Source organism: Ursus arctos, unplaced genomic scaffold, assembly GCF_023065955.2.
Source record: "Ursus arctos isolate Adak ecotype North America unplaced genomic scaffold, UrsArc2.0 scaffold_20, whole genome shotgun sequence".
In the NCBI taxonomy this organism is placed as follows: Eukaryota; Metazoa; Chordata; class Mammalia; order Carnivora; family Ursidae; genus Ursus; species Ursus arctos.
The window spans coordinates 47,745,320-47,766,644 of NW_026622875.1; the positions used below are offsets into that span (position 1 = coordinate 47,745,320).

Genomic DNA, 21,325 nt, shown 5'->3' on the forward strand with positions numbered 1-21,325 from the left:
TATCTACAATCTATATATCTATATATCTGTATCTAAAAGAGAGAACAGGACATAAGTAGAATTCTCTACTATAATTTTTACAAAGTCCTCACTTTATATTAAACAAAGGTCATAGTGTATGAATGGCGTGAAATCCAACAACAAAGAAACTAAAAAACAAATGGCTAGAAAAGAAAAGGAACCACTTCTCCCAGTCTGGTTATAGGATTATTGGTCTCTTTTATTCCCTCATCAAATATTTTATCCTGGAGACCCTTAGTAGTATGGTTGGCCGAGGCTTTTAATGATCAGAAAGTGCCTTGGTTTTATGCCCCTCTGCAGACTGAGTTGTGGGGCTGGCAGAGACCTTCATTTTGCAGGGACTCTGGAACCTTCAGGGCAGGAATCCGAGAACCTGGTTGGCCAGGGGACAGTCCTGGGTTCGTAGTGTTCAGGGGTAATGGGGATTTGGATAGTTGGCCTTTGTACTAAAGGAAATGCCTGTATCAGCAAGTGGCGCTCACCCCGTAAGTACAAGGGAAAACTGAAGGGGTATTAGCTTCACAGGGAGGAAGAAATATTACTAAGAGCATCATAGAAAAGGTCCGTTTAATCATAAGAAATGTGTATATTGAAGGAACAATGGATTTATCTCCAGTGAAACTGCCGTACATTTGCTGACAGGCTGGTCTTTGAACAAGGAGCGGAATGTGTTATTTTATCGAATGCAACAAAAAATAAGAAAGAAAGAAAGAAAGAAAGAAAGAAAGAAAGAAAGAACCAAAAAGATTTAGTTATTTTATCGAATGCAACAAAAAATAAATAAAGAAAGAAAGAAAGAAAGAAAGAAAGAAAGAAAGAAAGAAAGAAAGAAAGAAAAAGGGAAAACCAAAAAGATTTATTAGCTTCTCTTTTCTTGACTGGAATAGTTTTCCTATGTATCGTTAGTTACTTTATCATGAATAACATGTTGTGTCATCTTGTGCTTATTAATCACCCTTTCCTTCCAACCAACTGTATGAATAATTAGATGAAATTGGTGGCAGACCATCGCCTCCTTATTCATCTTCTTAAACCGGTGTCAGTGGAACATTCAAACATGAACATCTACTCTTAAGCGTAGGTTTCTAAAGAAAGGTAGAGATTTTTAGGCCTCGCTATTTGGAAAGCAAATCCCTTGTCTCAGATCAAGCGAAGACCTAGATGGTGAGACTCGGAACAGCAAGTCTCTGGCGTTGCTGGGAGGCACACATCTGGGGACAGAGCAGCTTCAGGGCCACATGCAGCGTTGGTGTTTTTGTAAGCTTTGGAAACCACATGTCCATCAAGGGTCTCCTGGTCACTCTGTCGCAGGTTGTCGCTCTGAGACTTGGTAGCTGTGTTTTGTGACCTCGGTCAGTTTCAGGTGTGGTCTCCTAAGCTCCACACAGTTGATTTCTAGTCACTCTGACTCCCCTGTCGCCCATCTAAAGCCCAGAGGGCTGTGTGGTTGTCACTCAGCTGATGGGTAGGGGACTGCATCAGCAGCACAGATGCCCTGAATGATTCATGCTGCCCCCCAGCTGACTTAACACACTGATGGGGAGTGCCTTCACGCAGGAGGATCTGCTTCATTAAAGCGCAGAAATGTAATCATTTAACCTTGTGCAAAGAATGAAGGGACGGAGGTCATTTGATCATTTGTCTCTATCATGATGTAATTGCAATTCAGTACAGTTACGATGGAAATTGTGATCTGTTGCAGGAACATCAGGAGAACATTCTGGGTAACACCATGCAAAGTGTGATTGCATTGCTCAACAATCTGGTTGCCTGCAAAGATTCAAACATGAAGCTACTTTATGAACAAGGTAAATGCTTCTTAGAATTCATTTTTAGTCTTGATTTCTGCCTATTTGTTGTTTTCCTCATCATACATAGCAGGGAGTCAAGAAGTGCTATTCAGGGGCGCCTGGGTGGCATAGCGGTTAAGGGTCTGCCTTTGGCTCAGGGTGTGATCCCGGCGTTATGGGGTCGAGCCCCACATCAGGCTCCTCCGCTATGAGCCTGCTTCTTCCTCTCCCACTCCCCCTGCTTGTGTTCCCTCTCTCGCTGGCTGTCTCTATCTCTGTCAAATAAATAAATAAAATCTTTAAAAAAAAAAAAAGAAGTGCTATTCAAAGTGGATGAATCAAAATAGATATTTAAGAATCTATAAATAATAATAACGTTATCAGCAAAAATAGGAAACGTGGTTAGATTGTGGTAGTTTCTCTAAGTTCATTTATTTTCTTTAGGGTTCAAAGTTTCCTTCCTCCTCTAGGCACTGTTACAGATGATAACCAAGTACAAGTGTAAGCATGGTAGTTAGACTTATTGGGGTCAATCAGAATAAAAATGTATTTACAGGCGCCTGGGTGGCGCAGTCGTTAAGCGTCTGCCTTTGGCTCAGGGCCTGATCCTGGTGTTCTGGGATCAAGCCCCGCATCAGGCTCCTCCGCTGGGAGCCTGCTTCTTCCTCTCCCACTCCCCCTGCTTGTGTTCCCTCTCTCGCTGGATGTCTCTCTCTGTCAAATAAATAAATAAATAAATAAATAGATAGATAGATAGATAGATAGATAGATAAATTAAAAAAAGAAAGAAAGAAAGAAAACACATTTAGTCCAAAGTGTCTTGGAAGCTGAGATTGGATGAGTTGAGGGTGACTTTATGTTACAGCTTATGCATGCCTATACCATTAAAATTAAAAACATTTTTAAAGACTACTTTTTTTAGACCAGTTTTCGGTTTAAAACCACATGGAGAGGGAGTACAGAGATTTCCCATACAACCCCTGCCCCCATTTATAACCTTCCCTTTTAATTGTCTTTTTATTGTCTCTATAGTTTTGTGTTTTCCAGAATGTCATGATTTGGAATCTGACAGTATGTAGCTTTTTAAGATCGGTGGCTTTCACCTAGTGATACGCATTTCTGCTTCTTCCGTGTCTTTTCATGACTTGTTAACTCACTTCTTTTCAGCACTGAATAATACTCCATTTGTCTGGATATACCATGGTTTTTGTTTTTGTTTTTTTTTAAATCCATTCCCCAGCTTGGTTTCTTCTAGGCTTCACAACCAGGATGTTGTCATCTAAATCAAGTCTAGATATACCTGAGACCCCTTGGGTACATTTTTGTCAGGTGCAGCTCCTTGAATTTTGGTCCTCTCAAATTTGAAGACCTATGAACTAAGGACACAGGTTATCCGCTCTGCCATATTTCTAGACTCTAATGAGGAGACACAGAACGAAGGACCCTCATAGAAACTTAATTTAAAAGGAAAAACTAAAAGGACAGCTGTCATTGACGCATTACAATGTTGAAGTCTTGGCAAACACATTTCCTGATTTCCCTTTGTTCCACAGGGAAAAAAAAATATCCCTTGCTTTGAGAGTAGGTCTCCCTGCAAATGCTTCTGTGTGGCTTTTGCCTCTAACTTCTGGATCATTGTTCTTTTTCCGTAAAGATGGCCTATCGTTGTAGCTGAGTAAGATTCTAAGCCTGATTCGTATCTGTAGACGTCTGGGGCTCTACAACCTCTTTTCATTCTGAAAGGAATTATCCCTGTTCTTTTTAGTCCAAATCTGTGGTGCTTCTTACAATATAAGCCTAGCAAAATCTTTGTAAATTTTTTTCCAGTTTTGAGAAATAATTGACATAACATCGCTGTATAAATTTAAGGCATACGGCATGCTGGTATGATTTGCATATATTGTGAAATGATTACCACAGTAAGTTCAGCTAATATCCGTCTTCTATAGATAGAATAAAAAGAAAAGAAAAAAATGGCAATTTTCTTTCCTTATAATGAGAACTCCTAGCATTTACTCTTAACAATTTTCCTGTATATTGTATAGCAGTGTTAGCTGTAGTCATCATGTTGTATATTACATCTCTAGTACTTGTTTTTTTGGTTTTTTTTACAGCTGAGGGCTTGTACCTTTTGACCACCTTTTTCCTATTCCTCGTCCCTGCACCGTCCATCTCTAGTAACCACATACATGCATACACACACACACACACACACACACACACACCCTGTAACTTCTTTATCCATTTATTGGTTGATAGACACTGAGGTGGTTTTCATGTCTGGCTGTTGAAAATAATGCTGCTATGAACATGCAGGTGCAGATATCTTTCTGAGTTAGTGTTTTTGTCCTATGTATTTATTCCCAGAAGTAGAATTGCTGGATCATATAATAGCTCTATTTTTGGGGGATGGGTGGGATCCTCCATCTTGTTTTCCATACTCGCTGCACTAATTTACTTTCTCACCAACAGTATACAAGGGTCCTTTTTCTCATCCATGCCAGCATTTGTTAGCCCTTGTCTTTTTGATGGTGGCCTTTCTAACAGGCATAAGTTAGTATCTCATTGTGGCTTTAATTTGCATTTTTCTAATGACCAGTGATGTTGAGCATCTTTTCACTTACCTGTTGGCCTTTTGTGTATCTTCTTTGGAGACATGTGTATTCAGGTCCTTTACCTATTTTTTAATTGGGTTACTTTTTTTTGCCATTGAGTTGTATGATTTCTTTACGTATTTTGGATATTAGCCCCGTAACAGATATGTGGTTTGCAAATATTTTTTTCTCATTTCATAGGTTGTCTTTCACTTTCTTGATGGTTTCTTTTGCGATCCAGAAGCTTTTTAGGAGTGTTTTTCTATTTTTATAAAAATGTAATTGACTTCTTCATAGGGATTGCTTTGAATATATAGATGGCTTTTGGTATTTTTGACATTTTAATGCTATTAATTCTTCCAATCCATGAACACAGGATACCTTTCCATTTCTTCCTTTCTTCTTCAATTTCTTTCATTAATGTCTTGTATTTTTCAGAGTAGAGGTCTTTCACTTCTTTACTTAAATTTATTCCTAAGCATTTTGTTGCTTTTGATGCTATTGGAATTGAGATTGATTTCTTTCTTTTTCAGAAAATTCACTGTTAGCATATAGAAATGCTACTGATTTTTTGTTAATTTTGTATCCTGCAACTTTATTGAATTTACTGATTAGATCTAACAGTTTTTTTCGTTGAGTCTTTAGAGTTTCTTTATATAAAATAGTGTCATCTACAAATACAGTTTTACTTCTTTGTTTGCAATTCCTTTTACATGCCTTTATAGTGATTTTTATTTCTTTTTCTTGCCTGATTGTTCTAGCGAGGACTTCTAGTACTATGTTGAACAGGAATGGTGAGAATGGGCACCCTTGTCTTTTTCCTGATCTTAGAGGAAAAGCTTTCAACCTTTCACAATCAAGGATGATGTTAAACTGTAGGCTTGTCATATATGGCATATATTATGTTGATATGTTCTTTTGATGCCTCATATGTTAGATTTTATCATGAATGGATGCTGAATTTTGTCAAATGCTTTTTCTGTGTCTATTAAGATGATCATATGATTCTTTTCATTCTATTAATGTGATGTATCACATTGATTTTGCATATGTTGAACCATCCTTGAATCCCACTTGGTCATGGTGAATGATCCTTTTTAATGTGCTGCTGACTTTGGTTTGTTAGTGTTTTGTTGATAATTTTTGCAGCTGTATTCATGATGGATATTGGCCTTTAGTTCTCTTTCTTAGTAGTGTCCTTTTGTGGTTTTGGTAACAGGATAAATGCTGGCTTTATAAAATGAGTTCAGGAGTGTTCTCTGCTCTTTTGCTTTTTTGGAAGAGTTTGAGAAGAATTGGTATTCTTCTTTAAATGTTGGGTAAAATTCACCAGTGAAACCATCTGGTCCTGGGCTTTACTTCATTGGGAGGTTTTTGCTTACTGATTCATTATCCTTACTAGTAATCAGTCTGTTCAGATTTTCTATTTTTTCCTGAGTCAGTCTTGGTAAATTATACATGTCTAAGAATTTTTCCCTTTCTTTAAGTTGTCTAGTTTGTTGTGTATTGTTGGTTCATAGTAGCCTCTTAATGGTCCTTTGAATTTCTGTGGTATCCATTATAATGCCTCCTTTTTCATTTATAATTTTGTCGGTTCAAGTCCTTTCTCTCTTCACTCACTTTTTCTCACCCTCCCTCTCTCTCTTTTGTTTAATCTAAGGGTTTTTCAATTTTTTTTTATCTTTTCCAAAGAATCAACTCTTAGTTTGGTTAATCTTTTCCACTGTTTTTCTGTTTTCTATTTCATTTATTTATGCTCTAATCTTTCTTATTTTCTTTGGACTCAGTTTTTTTTTTTTTTAATGAAGTATAGTTGAGTTTCCAGTGTAAAACACAGTGATTCGACAAGTCTATACATTATGCTGTGCTCATTGAAAGTGTAGCTACCATCTGTCACCATACAATGCCATTACATTATTAGTTGGTTTGTCTTTTTCTGGCTCCTTAAGGTGTAGATTTATGTTGTTTCTTTGGGGTCTTTCTTGCTTCTTAATGTAAATGTTATTACTGTGAACTTCCCTCTTAGAACTACTTGTACTACATCCCATAAATTCTGATATATTTCCATTTCCATTTTTCTCAAACTCTGTTTTTGTTTTGTTTTTTTAATTAAAAAAAATTTTTTTATTATGTTATATTAGTCACCATATAGTACATCCTTAGTTTTTGATGTAGTGTTCCATGATTCATTGTTTGCGTATAACACCCAGTGCTCCATGCAATATGTGCCCTCCTTAATACCCATCACCAGCCTATCCCAATCCCCCACCGCCCCTCCCCTCTGAAGCCCTCAGTTTGTTTCCCAGAGTCCATAGTCTCTCATGCTTCATTCCCCCTTCTGTTTACCCCCCCTTCATTCTTCCCTTCCTTCTCCTAACGATCTCTCTGGTATTTCTTATGTTCCATAAATGAGTGAAACCATATGATAATTGTCTTTCTCTGCTTGCCTTATTTCACTTAGCATAATCTCCTCCAGTCCCGTCCATGTTGCTGCAAATGTTGGGTAATCGTTCCTTCTGATGGCTGAGTAATACTCCATTGTATATATGGACCACATCTTCTCTATCCATTCGTCTGTTGAAGGGCACCTCAGCTCCTTCCACGATTTAGCTATTGTGGACAATGCTGCTATGAACGTTGGGGTGCATATGGCCCTTCTCTTCACTACATCTGTATCTTTGGGATAAATACCCAGTAGTGCAATTGCTGGATCATAGGGTAGCTCAATTTTTAACTTTTGAAGGGATGTCACACTGTTTTCCAAAGTGGCTGTACCAACTTGCATTCCCACCAACAGTGCAAGAGGGATCCCCTTTCTCCACATCCTCTCCAACATTTGTTGTTTCTTGCCTTGTCAATTTTTGCCATTCTAACTGGTGTAAGGTGTTATCTCAATGTGGTTTTGATTTGCATTTCCCTGAGGGCTAATGATTTTGAACATTTTTTCATGTGTCTGTTAGCCATTTGTATGTCTTCATTGGAAAAGTGTCTGTTCATATCTTCTGCCCATTTTTTGATTTGATTGTTTCTCGTGTATTGAGTTTGAGAAGTTCTTTATAGATCTTGGATACCAGTCTTTTATCTGTAGTGTCATTTGTAAATATCTTCTCCCATTCTGTGGGCTGCCTCTTAGTTTTTTTGACTGTTTCCTTGGCTGTGCAGAAGCTTTTTATCTTGATGAAGTCCCACAAGTTCATTTTATCTTTTGTTTCTCTTGCCTTTGGAGATGTGTCAACTTTATTTTAATTTCACCTGTAATTCTTCTTTGACCCATTGGTTGTTCAGGAGAGTGTTTAATTTCCATGTATTTATGAATTTTCCAGTCTTCTATTGTTACTGATTTCTAGTTTCATGCCATTTTGATCAGAGAAGATACTTCATATGATTTCAGTCTTTTAAAATTTTCTAAGGCTTATTTTGTGGCCTAATGCATGATCTATCTTATACGTGGTCAGTGTGCATTCAAGAAGAATGTGTATTCTCCTGTTGTTGGGTACAGTGTTCTGTGTATGTCTGTTAGCTCTATTTGGTCTCTAGTGTTGTTCAAATCTATTGTTTCCTTATGGATTATCTGGATGATTTATTCATTGTTGAGAGTAGGGTATTAAGTCACCAACTACTGTTATATCATTGTTATTTCTCCTTTTATATCTGTTAGTTTTTGCTTTATATATTTAGGAGTGCCAATGTTTGGCACATAAATATGTTTTTTAAATTTTTATTTAAGTTCAGTTCAGTTAAAATATACTGTATTATAGTTTCAGGGGTTGAATTTAGGAATTTATCAGTTGCATATAACACCCAGTGCTCATAACATCAAGTGCCCTCCTTAATGCCCATCACCCAATTACCCCATCCCCTACCCTTCACCCCTCCAGCAACCCTCAGTTTGTTTTCCAGAGTTAAGCATCTCTTATTTATAACTGTTATATCTTCATGTATTGACATCTTCATCACGATATAATGATCTTCTTTGTCTCTTTTGATCATGTTTAGTTGAAAGTTCATTTTGTCTAAGTATAGCTGCTTCTGCTTTTTTTGGATACCATTTAATTAAAATGTCCTTTTCTCTCCTCTCTCAGTGAAGTCTCTGGTAGCCAGCATATTGTTGGATTTTTTTTTAATCCATTCAGGCATTCTGTGTCCTTTAATTAGGTAATTTAATCTGTTTGAAGTAATTATTGATAGGTAGGGACTTAACGTTGCCATTCTGTTGATTGTTTCTGATTGTCTTATAGATTCATTGTTCTTTGTTTCTTATCCTGCTTTTTATGAGTTTTGATGTCTTTTGTTATCCCTGTGCTTTTGACTTCTTTATCATGTTATTTGTGTAATTAGTATGGGTTGTTTCCTTGACCATAAGACTTATGTAAGATATCTTAAACTTGTAACACCCTATTTTAAGCTGATAACAACTTCAGTAGAATTTTTAAACTTGACACTTTTACTTCTCTCAGGTTATTGCTGTTACAGTGTATGTGTTTTATATACTGTATAATTAATAACAGATTATTGTAGTTATTTTTAATACATTAGTTTTTTAACAACTTATGAACTAGAGTTGTAAGTGAATTATTCACCACTATTACCATATTGCAGAATCTAACTATGACCATATACTTAAACTATTATCAGTGAGATTTACACTACCTTTTTATATTCTTATGATGGTATTTGGTGTTCTTTACTTCCACTCAAAGGACTTCATTTAGCATTTCTTGTAGGGCAGTTCTAATGGTAATGAACTCCTTTTGTTTGTTTAGCAAAGTCTTTATTCCTCCTTCATTTCTGAAAGACAAGTCCGTGGGGTATAGAGTTCTTGGTGTATAGAGTTCTTGGTTGACAGTTACTCTCTTTCAGTATTTTAAATATGCCATCCCATTCTGTCCTTGCCTGAATGTTTTTGTTTAGAAATTTGTCACTAGTCTTGTGGGGGTTTCCTTGTATGTAACTTCCTTCTTTTCTCTTGCTGTTCTTTAAATTCTTTCTTTGTTTTTCACTTTTGACAATTTAATTATAATGTATCTCTGTAACTCTATTCAGGTTCGACCTATTTGGGGTCCATTGGGCCTCAGACACATAGATGTCTATTTCTCTCCCCAGCTTCTGGAAGTTGTCAGCCATTGTTGCTTTAAATATACTTATCTGTTCCTTTCTCTTCTCATTCTGGAATCTCCACGATGTGAATATTGTTTCCTTTCACAGTGTCCCTATAATTCATATAGGCTTTTCCACACTTTTGGTCCTTTTTCTTTTTGCTTCTATGACTGTGAAATTACCATGTCCTATACTCCAGGTCGCTGGTTCTTTCTTCTGTCTTGCTGGGTCTACTTTGGAAACTCCATTGAATTCATCAGTTTAGTTATTGTATTTTTCAGTCTAGGATTTCTGTTTGTTTTTTGATGGTTGCTATTTCCTTGTTGAACTTCTTGTTTTGTCTGTGATTGTTTTCCTAATTCATTTACTTGTCTGTGTTTTCTTGGAGTTCACTGAGCTTCCTTAAAAGCATTATTTTGAATTCTTTGTCTTGACAGTTCATAGATCTCCATTTTGGGGGGCCAATTATTGGAGCTTTATTAGTTTCCTTTGGTGTTGTCATATTTACCTGACTTTTCATGATCCTGATTCTTAGGGTTGATATTCACACATTTGAGTCATCAATATCCTCAAGTTTACAACTCTGCTTTGGCAGAGACGATTCTTCATCAGTTAGCTCAGTTTGGGTCTCTGGGTGTGTCTGCTGGTAATGACCTTGAGCAGGTGGGATGGGCTATTTTGGTCTATTTTGTGGTAAGGCAGCTATTTGTCTTCTAAGGACAGGGATGGAAGAGTTGTGCCACCGGCACAGAACAGTTGGATAGGACTGCTGACTCCATTCCCTACTTGAGTGAGGCTGTGGGATGGGCTCCATGGTTGGTTGGATTCTCTGATTAGGCTTACTAGATGGTCAAGACTGGGTACTTTATTCAGTAGTAGATTGGGGTTATCAATTAACTTGCCTGCCCTGGCATGGCAGCAGGATGGCACCCAGTGCCAGCATAACTCATTATTTGGGAATCTGAATTAGGTCAGGGCGTGTACTGAATTCCCAGGTCAGATGAGGCCACCAGTTTTCATCTACAGACGGGGGAAACCATGGACTGTGCTCTTTGCTCACGTGTCACTGCACATTGGGTTATTGGATGGGCTATATGATTTCTTGTATGCCCTGGTTAGGTTCCCTGGTTAGATTGGCTGAAGGCTATATTCAGTGATCAGCAGGGCTATGAATTAGATTTCCTGTCTGGGCACAGTAGGAGAAGCGGCTCTAGAGCTGGTAAAGCCCTTTGTTGTCTTATGTCAAGCCAACTTACACCCCAAGTTCTCTGAGTGAACGGGGCCACTGGCTTTGCTCTGCAAACTTTTGGCTCTGCTTGCCCATCTCTTGGCTCAAGTGCCATCAGGTCGCATCGCTTCTAAGATTTGTCACAGCTCTTCTGGTCAGATGGGGCCAAATGACACCCCCACAGTGGGTGGAGCTGTGTCACTGCTCCCTCGCCTGAACAGGACGTGAAGGGGCCAAGCCAGGCTACTCTCAATTCCAAACAGCTCTCCAGTTGAGAGGGATCAGGAATGACCCTCAGCCTTGGCTGCAAACGAATCCCCCTTCTTGTGTGTAGTTCAGGAATGCTCCAGACCCAGTTCTGGCTTTGCTCTGTGGGTGATCAGCTCTGCCTGCTCACCTGCCTATTGGCTCAAGAGCCACTGGCCCACCCTGCTTCCAGTTGTCATCAGCCCTTCTGGTGACAGATTGTGCTGGAAGTCACTCTCCATAGCAGATAAGGCTGTGACTCACCTTCTTGCCTGGGCATGGCAAACTGGGCACTAGGGATGACAAACTTGTTGGAAGATCCAAATCAGGCAGATCTGTACCCTGCCCTGAGTTCCCTGGTCATAATGCACCTCCAGCCCGAATCTACAGGTGAGCAAACCATTCATGGAGATTACTGCTTGGCACCTCAGGTGCAAGCTCAGTCTGCCAAGATCCCTGGACTGGAGGTCGCAAGCCCCTCCCCGCTTCACTGTCAGTCAAGCTTGCGGTGGTCGAGCCCCCCCAGATTCCCCTTGCAATCCCTGTGGTGCGAGATCAGACTAGGGGCTCATACAGAGCAACCACAATGTTGGGGGGCTGCTGGTTGTCCCTGCAGGTTCCTCTTTTCCCACTGGCGAAACTGAAGGCTTAGAGGGACCTTTCCCTGTGGTGCTACACTGGCCTGGGGGAGGGGCAACATGGCCAACATGTAGCTGCTTCTCTTACTCTTCTGATGCGGTCTGTCTCAGTCTCTTTGAAACAGGGGTGTGCTTCAGCCTCACCTCTGTGTTCTAGGATTCTCTCAGTGGTGTCTTGTTCCTGAACAGTTGTGACTTGTAAGGGGAGCAAAGTCGGGAACAATCTGTATCACCATCTTGGTGACATCACTCAGTTTCCTGTAAATCTTAACTGCAGTTTGTTCCATTAAACAGAAAGCCCACCCATGAATCCCTTCAAAGCATTCTAACTTGGACTGAGAATTAGGATACTGTGAAATAGTGCCCGTAGGATTCTTCGTAGCCCAACTGGCTGGTTGAGAGAGGGGGTAAGGTGCCAGACGTCTGAAATTGAGATTAGAGGGGTTGTAGCTAGTGGCTCGTGAAAGCATAGAGTTCCAGGGCTAAGGCGGGATGAAGGACAAAATGCTAGAGGACAGGAATTTAAGGAAGTGAGAATCAGGCATGGAAGGATTGTTTATGAGGTGATCTCCATGGCTACAGAGATTCTGTGTTCAATGGACTGTTCGAGCCAGAGCAGCTGCAGAAGCACAGGCAGATTTACCACCGAGCTAATGAAGCTGAAGTGTCAAGGGCCCTCTTTTACACAGGGGCCATTTTATAGTCCGAATTTTTTCTTCCTCTTAAAGTCTATCCCCACTCCCAATCAGATCAGCTTCAGGTCTCATGGTATCTGCCTCCATTCCAGGTTTTGTGGGGTGAACTGGAAATCACAAAAGTAATTATGACAAGAAGAGTGTTAGTTAATGCTAATAATATTAGTAATGTTAGCGTTAATTTTGTGCTCAGGGAATAAGCAGGAGTGATTTAGTGGTCTGAGGGTGATGGCAATTGGGAGAGAAGAAGCAGGGGGTAGAGACTGTTGATCTGAGATTTAGTGAGCTGTAGCCTGCTGGCTGGCTGCTTGCTTTTGCAAATAAAGTTTTGTTGGAACGTAGACATGTCCATTCATTTACATGTGTCTTTGGCTGGTTTTGTTGTATAATGGCACTGTCCAGAGTTAAGATACAAACTCCATGACCCATGAAGCCTGAAATATTTGCTGTATGGCCCTTTAAGGAAAACGTTTGCCAACCTTTGGTCTAGAAGCAGCAGTACGGAACAAGATGACGCCACCCAGATACGTATAGAAAGAGGTAGACAATTTGAGAGATTTTCCTGATGACTCTGTGTTCCAAATGTCACAATGGAAAGGGTTTAGGGGTTGCGAATGGATAGGCTGTTGCCTTTGAAAGATGTGTTTGGACTGTAGGAGATGGTGGGTGAATGACTTGGGATCATCACCTGCTTGTGGCAGCTGAAGTAGACGTAGTGGGCAGGATGAGTCCACATGGTCTTAAGGCTGAGGAGGGATGTCAGGCAGCAGGGAGGGCAGGGTGAGGAAGGGTAGTGAATTCCAGGAGTACAGACGTTCGGAACTCCTTGCTGGCGCCTACTAGCAGAGGATAGAAAGGAGGGGAAGAGAGGGGGCTCCCGTGTTCTGCAGAACAGCCTGCTTCCCATCTCTGGAGATGAGCACCAGGTCTGATTTTCTGTCATGTTCTGCTGCTTTCCAAACTCCTTGGCTACTAAATGTGTGGGTTGATTTTTCCAGGACTGGGTAAAGACCCCATGCATATTTGCAAGCCCAGAGCCATATTAAGATTCATTGGCGTGTGGCCACATGAAGAGTCATTGATGACCTGCCACTGTACGGCCTTGAATGTATGTGGTTGGTTTGAATGCTATCTTCTTGTTAATCTTTATTTCAGATCGGTTCTGGCCCAGTTACTGGTTTATATATTTATTACAATTCACATGGAATTAAATTCCCTCTTCCGAACACAGAGCTATTTCCAACACTGATACTTTAAAAAATCACCTCCATCTAAGTGAACTATAAGGTAGATGAAGAAATGAATATTCTTACTTTCAATTGCCTTATAGGGCACTGTATTGGGCCCGTGTCAGCTGAGTGTGAACCGCAGACTGTGCACTAACAATGGGGAGAGACCTCGGGAGGGTCGCTCCAGCCACGCTCTCTTGTCTCAGTGCTCTGATGGTACAAAGCATGCGGAACAACATGGACATCAACGATTCTGAGTTGAAAAATGAGAAGAGTCCTCCTCCAAATGGGAAAAACTTTTTAGAAAAACGAAACCAACTCATTTTACTTATATATTCCTTTTTGTGTCCATATAAAGGCAATAAGTGAGAAACTCTGCACCAGAATTCTCAGAGAGCGCTCACACAGAGTGCAGGATGGGGTTCTAAGTGATAAAGCGTGTGACATAATGCAATTGGCAGTGTTTTTTTCTTTCCTAGTGCTATATAAAATTATACTGTTTCTTCCGATCAGTGGCTTCTTAGACTTAATGAAGTATGTCTCAGTGCAGTGTCCACCGCCTGGTAGGCCCGCCATGAAGCACACTAACTCTGTTTTTTTTTTTTATAATAATTTTTTATTATGTTTGTCACCATACAATACATCCCAAGTTTTTGATGTAAAGTTCCATGATTCATTACTTGCGTATAACACCCAGTGCACCATGCAATATGTGCCCTCCTTAATACCCATCACCGGCCTATCTCATTCCCCTACCCACTTCCCCTCTAAAGCCCTCAGTTTGTTTCCCAGAGTCCATAGTCTCTCATGGTTCATTCCCCCTTCTGTTTACCCCCCCCCTTCCTTCTTCCCTTTCTTCCCCTACCGATCTTCCTACTTCTTATGTTCCATAAATGAGAGAAATCATATGATAGTTGTCTTTCTCTGCTTGACTTATTTCACTTAGCATTATCTCCTCCAGTGCCGTCCATGTTGTAGCAAATGTTGAGAATTCGTTCTTTCTGATAGCTGAGTAATATTCCATTGTATATATGGACCACAACTTCTTAATCCAGTCATCTGTTGAAGGGCATCTCGGCTCCTTCCACGATTTAGCTATTGTGGACATTGCTGCTATGAACATTGGGGTGCATATGGCCCTTCTTTTACTACGTCTGTATCTTTGGGGTAAATACCCAGTAGTGCAATGGCTGGATCATAGGGTAGCTCAATTTTTAACTTTTTAAGCAAAGTGGCTGTATCACACTCTGGAAAACAGTGTGGAGGTCCCTTAAAAAGTTAAAAATTGAGCTACCCTATGACCCAGCCATTGCACTACTGGGTATTTACCCCAAAGATACAGACATAGTGAAGAGAAGGGCCATATGCACCCCAGTGTTCATAGCAGCATTGTCCACAATAGCTAAATCGTGGAAGGAGCTGAGGTGCCCTTCAACAGATGACTGGATTAAGAAGTTGTGGTCCATATATACAATGGAATATTACTCAGCTCTCAGAAAGAACGAATTCTCAACATTTGCTGCAACATGGACGGCACTGGAGGAGATAATGCTAAGTGAAATAAGTCAAGCAGAGAAAGACAACTATCATATGATTTCTCTCATCTATGGAACATAAGAACTAGGATGATCGGTAGGGGAAGAAAGGGATAAAGAAAGGGGGGTAATCAGAAGGGGGAATGAAACATGAGAGACTATGGACTATGAGAAACAAACTGAGGGCCTCAGAGGGGAGGGGGGTAGGGGAATGGGATAGACCGGTGATGGGTAGTAAGGAGGGCACGTATTGCATGGTGCACTGGGTGTTATACACAACTAATGAATCATAGAGCCTTACATTGGAAACCCAGGGATGTACTGTATGGTGACTAACATAATATAATAAAAAATCATTAAAAAAAAAAACAAAGTGGCTGTACCAACTTGCATTCCCACCAATAATGTAAGAGGGATCCCCTTTCTCCACATCCTCTCCAACATTTGTTGTTCCTGCCTGCCTGGCCCATTTTTGCCATTCTAACTGGCGTAAGGTGGTATCTCAGTGTGGTTTTGATTTGAATTTCCCTGATGGCTAATGATTTTGAACATTTTTTTCATGTGTCTGTTAGCCATTTGTATGTCTTCACTGGAAAAGTGTCTGTTCATATCTTCTGCCCATTTTTTTATTAATTTTTTATTTTTATTTATTTTTTGATGTACAGTTCGATGATTCATTAGTTGCGTATAACACCCAGTGCACCATGCAATACGTGCCCTCCTTACTACCCATCACCAGCCTATCCCATTCCCCCACCCCCCTCCCCTCTGAAGCCCTCAATTTGTTTCTCAGAGTCCATAGTCTCTCATGCTTCATTCCCCCTTCTGATTACCCCCCTTTCTTTATCCCTTTCTTCCCCTACCGATCTTCCTAGTTCTTATGTCAATTTTTTGATTTGATCATTTGTTTTATGTGTATTGAGTTTGAGAAGTTCTTTGTAGATCTTGGAGACTAATCTTTTATCTGTAGTGTCATTTGCAAATATATTCTCCCATTCCGTGGGCTGCCTCTTAGTTTTTTTGACTGTTTCCTTGGCTGTGCAGAAGCTTTTTATCTTGATAAAGTCCCACAAGTTCATTTTTTCTTTTGTTTCTCTTGCCTTTGGAGATGTGTCATGAAAAAAGTTGCTGTGGCCGATGTCAAAGAGGTTACAGCCTATGTTCTCCTCTAGGATTTTGATGGATTCCTGTCTCACATCGAGGTCTTTCATCCATTTGGAATTTATCTTTCACACTAACTCTGTTAAGTAGAGTTGCCGACATATCCCCAGCATGCAGTGGCATTACATCATTCAGGTTTTTTGCTTAAACATTTTCATTTTTAAATGAACCATTTAGGGAGAGAATTATAAAACAAAGTAAGACCTTTTGTTTACATTTGAAAAATATCAGAGTTATTAACATTTTAAAACTGGCTGCTGGCTTGTCCCTGTGCAGTGACCTTTCAATAATGGATATTAATTCCAGCTCAGTTTTACCAGCCGCGCTGTCAGAAAAATGTATTTACATGACATACTGCAGCAGCCAAAAAAACCATAGCACCTTGAAAGAGGCATTTAAAGAAATTAGGTTTGTCTCCTTTGGTTTATGGTGTGGCAGAAATCAAAATACTCATTTCTTACTAGGTTTATTAAACTCCCGGAATTGGTGTTTACTTAAGAGACCAGAAAATCACTGAGAGTTGTTTGGGCTTTGAAAGTGTACTTGACAGCTGTCTTAGATTCTTTTACTATTATGCCTGAGATTCCAGATAATGTTGTACAGTAGAGGTTGGCACATTTCCTGCAAAGGACAGGATAGCAAATACTGTGGGTCTCCAGGCCCTATGGTCTTTGTCATTCCTACTCATACTATTAATATAGCAAGAAAGCAGCCATTGAGAATCCATAAATGAATGGACATGACCTTGCGTTGATAAAATTTTATTTCCCAAATTAGGTGGCCAGCCCACCGGCCGTGGTTTGCCAACCTCTGTTACACAAGTAGGTATAACAAACTTTCTCAGAACTACTCTTAAATCTTTGCAAGTCAACATATTGATAACATTTAGTTATTAAGTTATTAAGAAATAACACAAAAAGAAATAACAAAAAATTGCATATAAATTAATATGTGAAGGAAGAGCCAGCTGCCATTATAATAGTATGAAGGTATATGAAGAAAAGCAGAAATTCGCCCTGAGGGTTTAATCTAAAAATGATAATTAAAATTTTATCGTGTCAATTAGCCTCTGCTAGATAATAAACTACACCAAAGCTAAGTCACTTCAAGTAAGTCATTTGTTTTCTCCCATTCTGTGGGTTGGCAGCATGGGCTAGACTCACTTGTATGCCTGGATCCTCAGTGAGGGCCTCTCATCCTCAAAGTGGGCCTCCCTCAGGCTTCCTGACACGGCAGCCACATTCAAGAAGAGCCTGCATGGAAGCTGCAAAGCCCCTCAGAAATCCCAGCTCCCTTCCATCACATGCCATTGGTTGAGGGAAATCACTAAGCCAGGCTGGTTCTAGAGGTGAGAAAAGAGGTTGCAACTCTTGGTAACAGGAGCTGCAGAGAATACATGGCCATCGTTAATCTAGTTCAGTTGCCTAGACATTTAGAACCAGAACTTGACACACACCACAACCAGTGGTACATATTTTAGGCTTTGTGGCCACAGCCTCTGTGGCGGCTACTCATTTCCACTCTTAGAGCTCCAAAACAACCGTAGACAGTATATAAAGCAATGAGCGTGACTGTTTCAATATAAATTTATTTACAAAAACAGGGAATTTGACCCTCCGCCCCCCGATCTAGTTCATTCAGTCTTTTAACAGATACGTGTGTGCCAGGCATCATTCTAGTGCAAGGAATACAGCAATGAACAGAACTGATAAATATTTCTGCCTTCCTGAAACTTATGTTCTGGTGGAGAAAATAAACAAAAATTAATGAGGAAGAGGTTTATGTTAGAGACCACTAGATGTTATGTGGCGATAAGGACTGAGGAAAACATCAAAGGAAGAAAGGGACAGGACGTGTCTGGATGGATGTGGGAAGGAAACCCTACCTTGGGTAGCTAAGGAAGGCCTGACTTAGAAGGTGTTTATTAAGTAAAAACGTGAAAGAAGTGAAGAAGTGAGTCCTGCCTGTAACTGGGGGGTCGGTGGGCAGATTGAACAAGCAAGTGCACAACCAAAGCAGGTGCGTGGCTGGTAGGTGGGAGGAATAGCAAGGAAGCGGGCGTGGCAGCCGTACAGGAACACTGGCAAGAGCAGTAGGAAAACGCAGCAGAACTGGTTGGAACATTCAGGGAGCACAGGGCCATTATTTTTGTCAAAAGCTATTGAAAGCTTCAAAATCATTTGGAAGCTTGTGGATAGACTGAAGTTCAGTTTTTGTTTTTGTTTCTTTTAAGATTTTTTCTTTATTTGAGAGTGAGCGAGTGCGTGCACGGGAGCATGCGTGACTTGAGCGGGGAGGGGGGAAGGAGACTCCCCCTGAGCAAGGAGCCTGATGGATGGTGCAGGGCTTGATCCCAGGACCCCAGAATCATGACCTGAGCCAAAGGCAGAGGCTTAACTGACTGAGCCACCCAGGCGCCCCTGCAGTTCAGTTTTAATGGAGGACTAGGTAGTTGGTTGGTAGCCTACCTACCTACCTTGGCTAACTTGTAAAGATCAGATCAGTGTTTTAGGTGAAGCTAATGATAAATCCAGATGGGAAAAATCCTGCCGTGACTCAGCTTCTACCTGGGGCTGGCATCTCTTATTGGCTGTCACCTTGAGGGATTACTGTGTGAATGGCTCTGGCATTGGAAAGCCCTTTTTTGCACAAAGCAGCATGCTTCACCTTTGAAAAATTCTAATTGTTAGGAAGGATTTCTTTATATTGAGCTGAAACTGGCTTGTCTGTCATTTCTACGCTACTTGATGCTGGTTTCCCCCTTTGGAGCTACTTAGACAACGTTTTGTTATTTCAGTTCCCTGCAGGGGGAATGAAATACCTTGCTGTATTACTTGTGCAAGTAGAGTTTAGGTTATAGTGATATCACAATTTGTGTTTTGTAGTATCTTACTGTTTCAGATGCCAGAAATATGTTGTTGATTTTTTTTCAGCTGTTAAGACACCTATCTCTTTCTTTCCTACCATGTGTAGCTATTTATAGTACCCCTTGTTAACATCCCTCTCAAAGTGCATGGTGTTCCTTGATTTTGACATTCATTTTACTTCATCTGTTATTGAGAATTTACTCAGTTATACCAATTTATTCTAGATGGCGTTTATTTTCAAGTTCTACTGGCTGTTGTCGAATTACAAACCACCCCATAAATCAGTGAATTAAAACAAAAATCCTAGTATTTTGACTCTCGTGTCTGGAGGTTGGTTGGGGCTCACTCTCGGCTAAGCTGTGAAAACTTAACATGAACAGATTGCCTAAGTAGGATCAACTCTAATGCACTCTGAGGAAGTTGGGGTCTTCTACAGTTCTGTTTAGTTCTGGCCACAGTCCAGCTGATCCCTCGATGCATTCCTGTCCATGGTTAATGCTGCGAAAATAAGCACGTTAGTCTTTCAGGACACAAAGATCCCAGTGTGACTCCCTGACTGCCAAGGACCCAATTTCCTCAGTGGCCCAAGCATTTCACCTCAGCTTTCTGAACCCCCATCTTTCTAAATGCCCTGTTATACCTAAAAGCAGTTTCTGTGCCATCATGCCTAGTGATCCCATGATGTGGGTGGAAAGACTGATTTTAAGGATTGATGCTTTAAAGTTTCTCAAGACAGTTGTAGAGAATATTTTACTCTTCTGTATTTAGTGAAATTTTAGTTGTTTAAAGTATAGTTTTAAAATTTGAGATCAAATTCATATGCCACAAAATTCAACATTTTAGAATTCCTAATTCAGTGTTTTAGTATAGTTATAAGGTATACAACTATATCCACTGTCTAATTCCAGAACATTCTCATGACTTCAAAAAAACCCCAAAACCAAAACAAGCCCCGTTTTTCCCTTCCAATCACCCAGTCATTTTCATTTACTTCTTCCCCAGCCCCTGGAAACCAGCAGTCTACTTTCTGTCTCTGTGGATCTGCTTATTTTGAACATTTCCTATAAATGGAATCATACAATACGTGGTCTTTGTGTTTGACTTCTTTCACTTAATATGCAAATTTTAACGTTTAAAAAAGGCACAAATCTAGTTTAAAATATTGTTAATCAACTTGGGTGTGTTTAAATAACACTTATTTTCATTTCATATTTGAATTTTTCTTCTTACTATCTTGATATCACTAAAACTTTGTATTAACAAATTGCCCCTATTTGCTTCAAAGAGTATTTAAACATGTAAATCTGAAGTAAATTCCTATGTGAAGAATAAGTTTAATTCAGTAGCTTTTCTCTGTTAGAAATTATTCTCATTTTAAATGAGCAAGCTCGCATTGTATGATTGTGAAGAGTGCTCTCAAAAAAAGTTGAACTTTAACTGAGCATAGAATAGGCATTGCTTAAATTGACATGAAATTACTCATTAAGACAATGTTACCAAACTTAAGAGTGGTAAAAGGTGGATGTCAGATGGGCTTTTCTTTTCCCAAAGATGCTTTGACAACTCTTTTCTGTTAAGCAAATGTTTGGATAAAGATAGGCTTGTGATGAAACTTGGAGACGACAAAGATCCCAATTTAAATCTTAGGATATATCTTTTTCTTGGACTAGAACACACCGCAGTCTTAGTTTTCAAAGCTGCATGTGGGGATGAGATGAAACTAAGTATCTGAGGGGTGCCTGGGTGGCTCAGTCAGTTGAGCATCTGACTCTTGATTTCAGCTTAAGTCATCATCTCAGGGTCCTGGGATCGAGCCCTGCATCAGGTTGTACTCAGCGCCGTCTGCTTGTCCCTCTCCCTCTGCTCCTCCCCCACGCACTTGCGCGCGCGCTCTCTCTAAAATAAACTCTTAAAAAAGAAACTAAGTATCTGGGAAATCTTTAATTGAGCTTGATCTATAGAGGACAGTATTTTCTTTTAGTGGAATCCTGAGGTATGTCACAAGGTTCTCTTTCAGCTTATGTTGAGACAAAGTATATCTTTTCTTGTCTTGCCACTCAGACTAACCAATAGTTTACTGTACTTAATGAATCAGTGGAAAAGTCAGTATTCTCCCTTTCCCCTTGGTTTCCTTCTTGTAAAGGGGCTATAATAATATTTATCTAGGACTCTGCAGGTGAATGAATTGTTAAAGACTTTTGAAACCCCTCAGGAAAGATGCTGT

General features: G+C 40.0%; 1 protein-coding gene across 5 annotated transcripts in view; it reads left to right on the plus strand.

The window, feature by feature from the left end:
• The window catches only part of ULK4 (unc-51 like kinase 4), a 592,175-nt gene that overhangs the window by 323,186 nt on the left and 247,664 nt on the right, over positions 1 to 21,325 (plus strand). For 4 of the 5 annotated variants that reach the window (XM_026496788.4, XM_026496790.4, XM_026496789.4 and 1 more), the window contains one exon: positions 1,724 to 1,829. The exons of the other annotated variant lie outside the window; for it this stretch is intronic. In XM_026496788.4, coding sequence (XP_026352573.1) covers positions 1,724 to 1,829 — 106 coding nt within the window. The remainder of the gene's footprint in view (positions 1 to 1,723; positions 1,830 to 21,325) is intronic. 5 annotated transcript variants of the gene reach the window in all.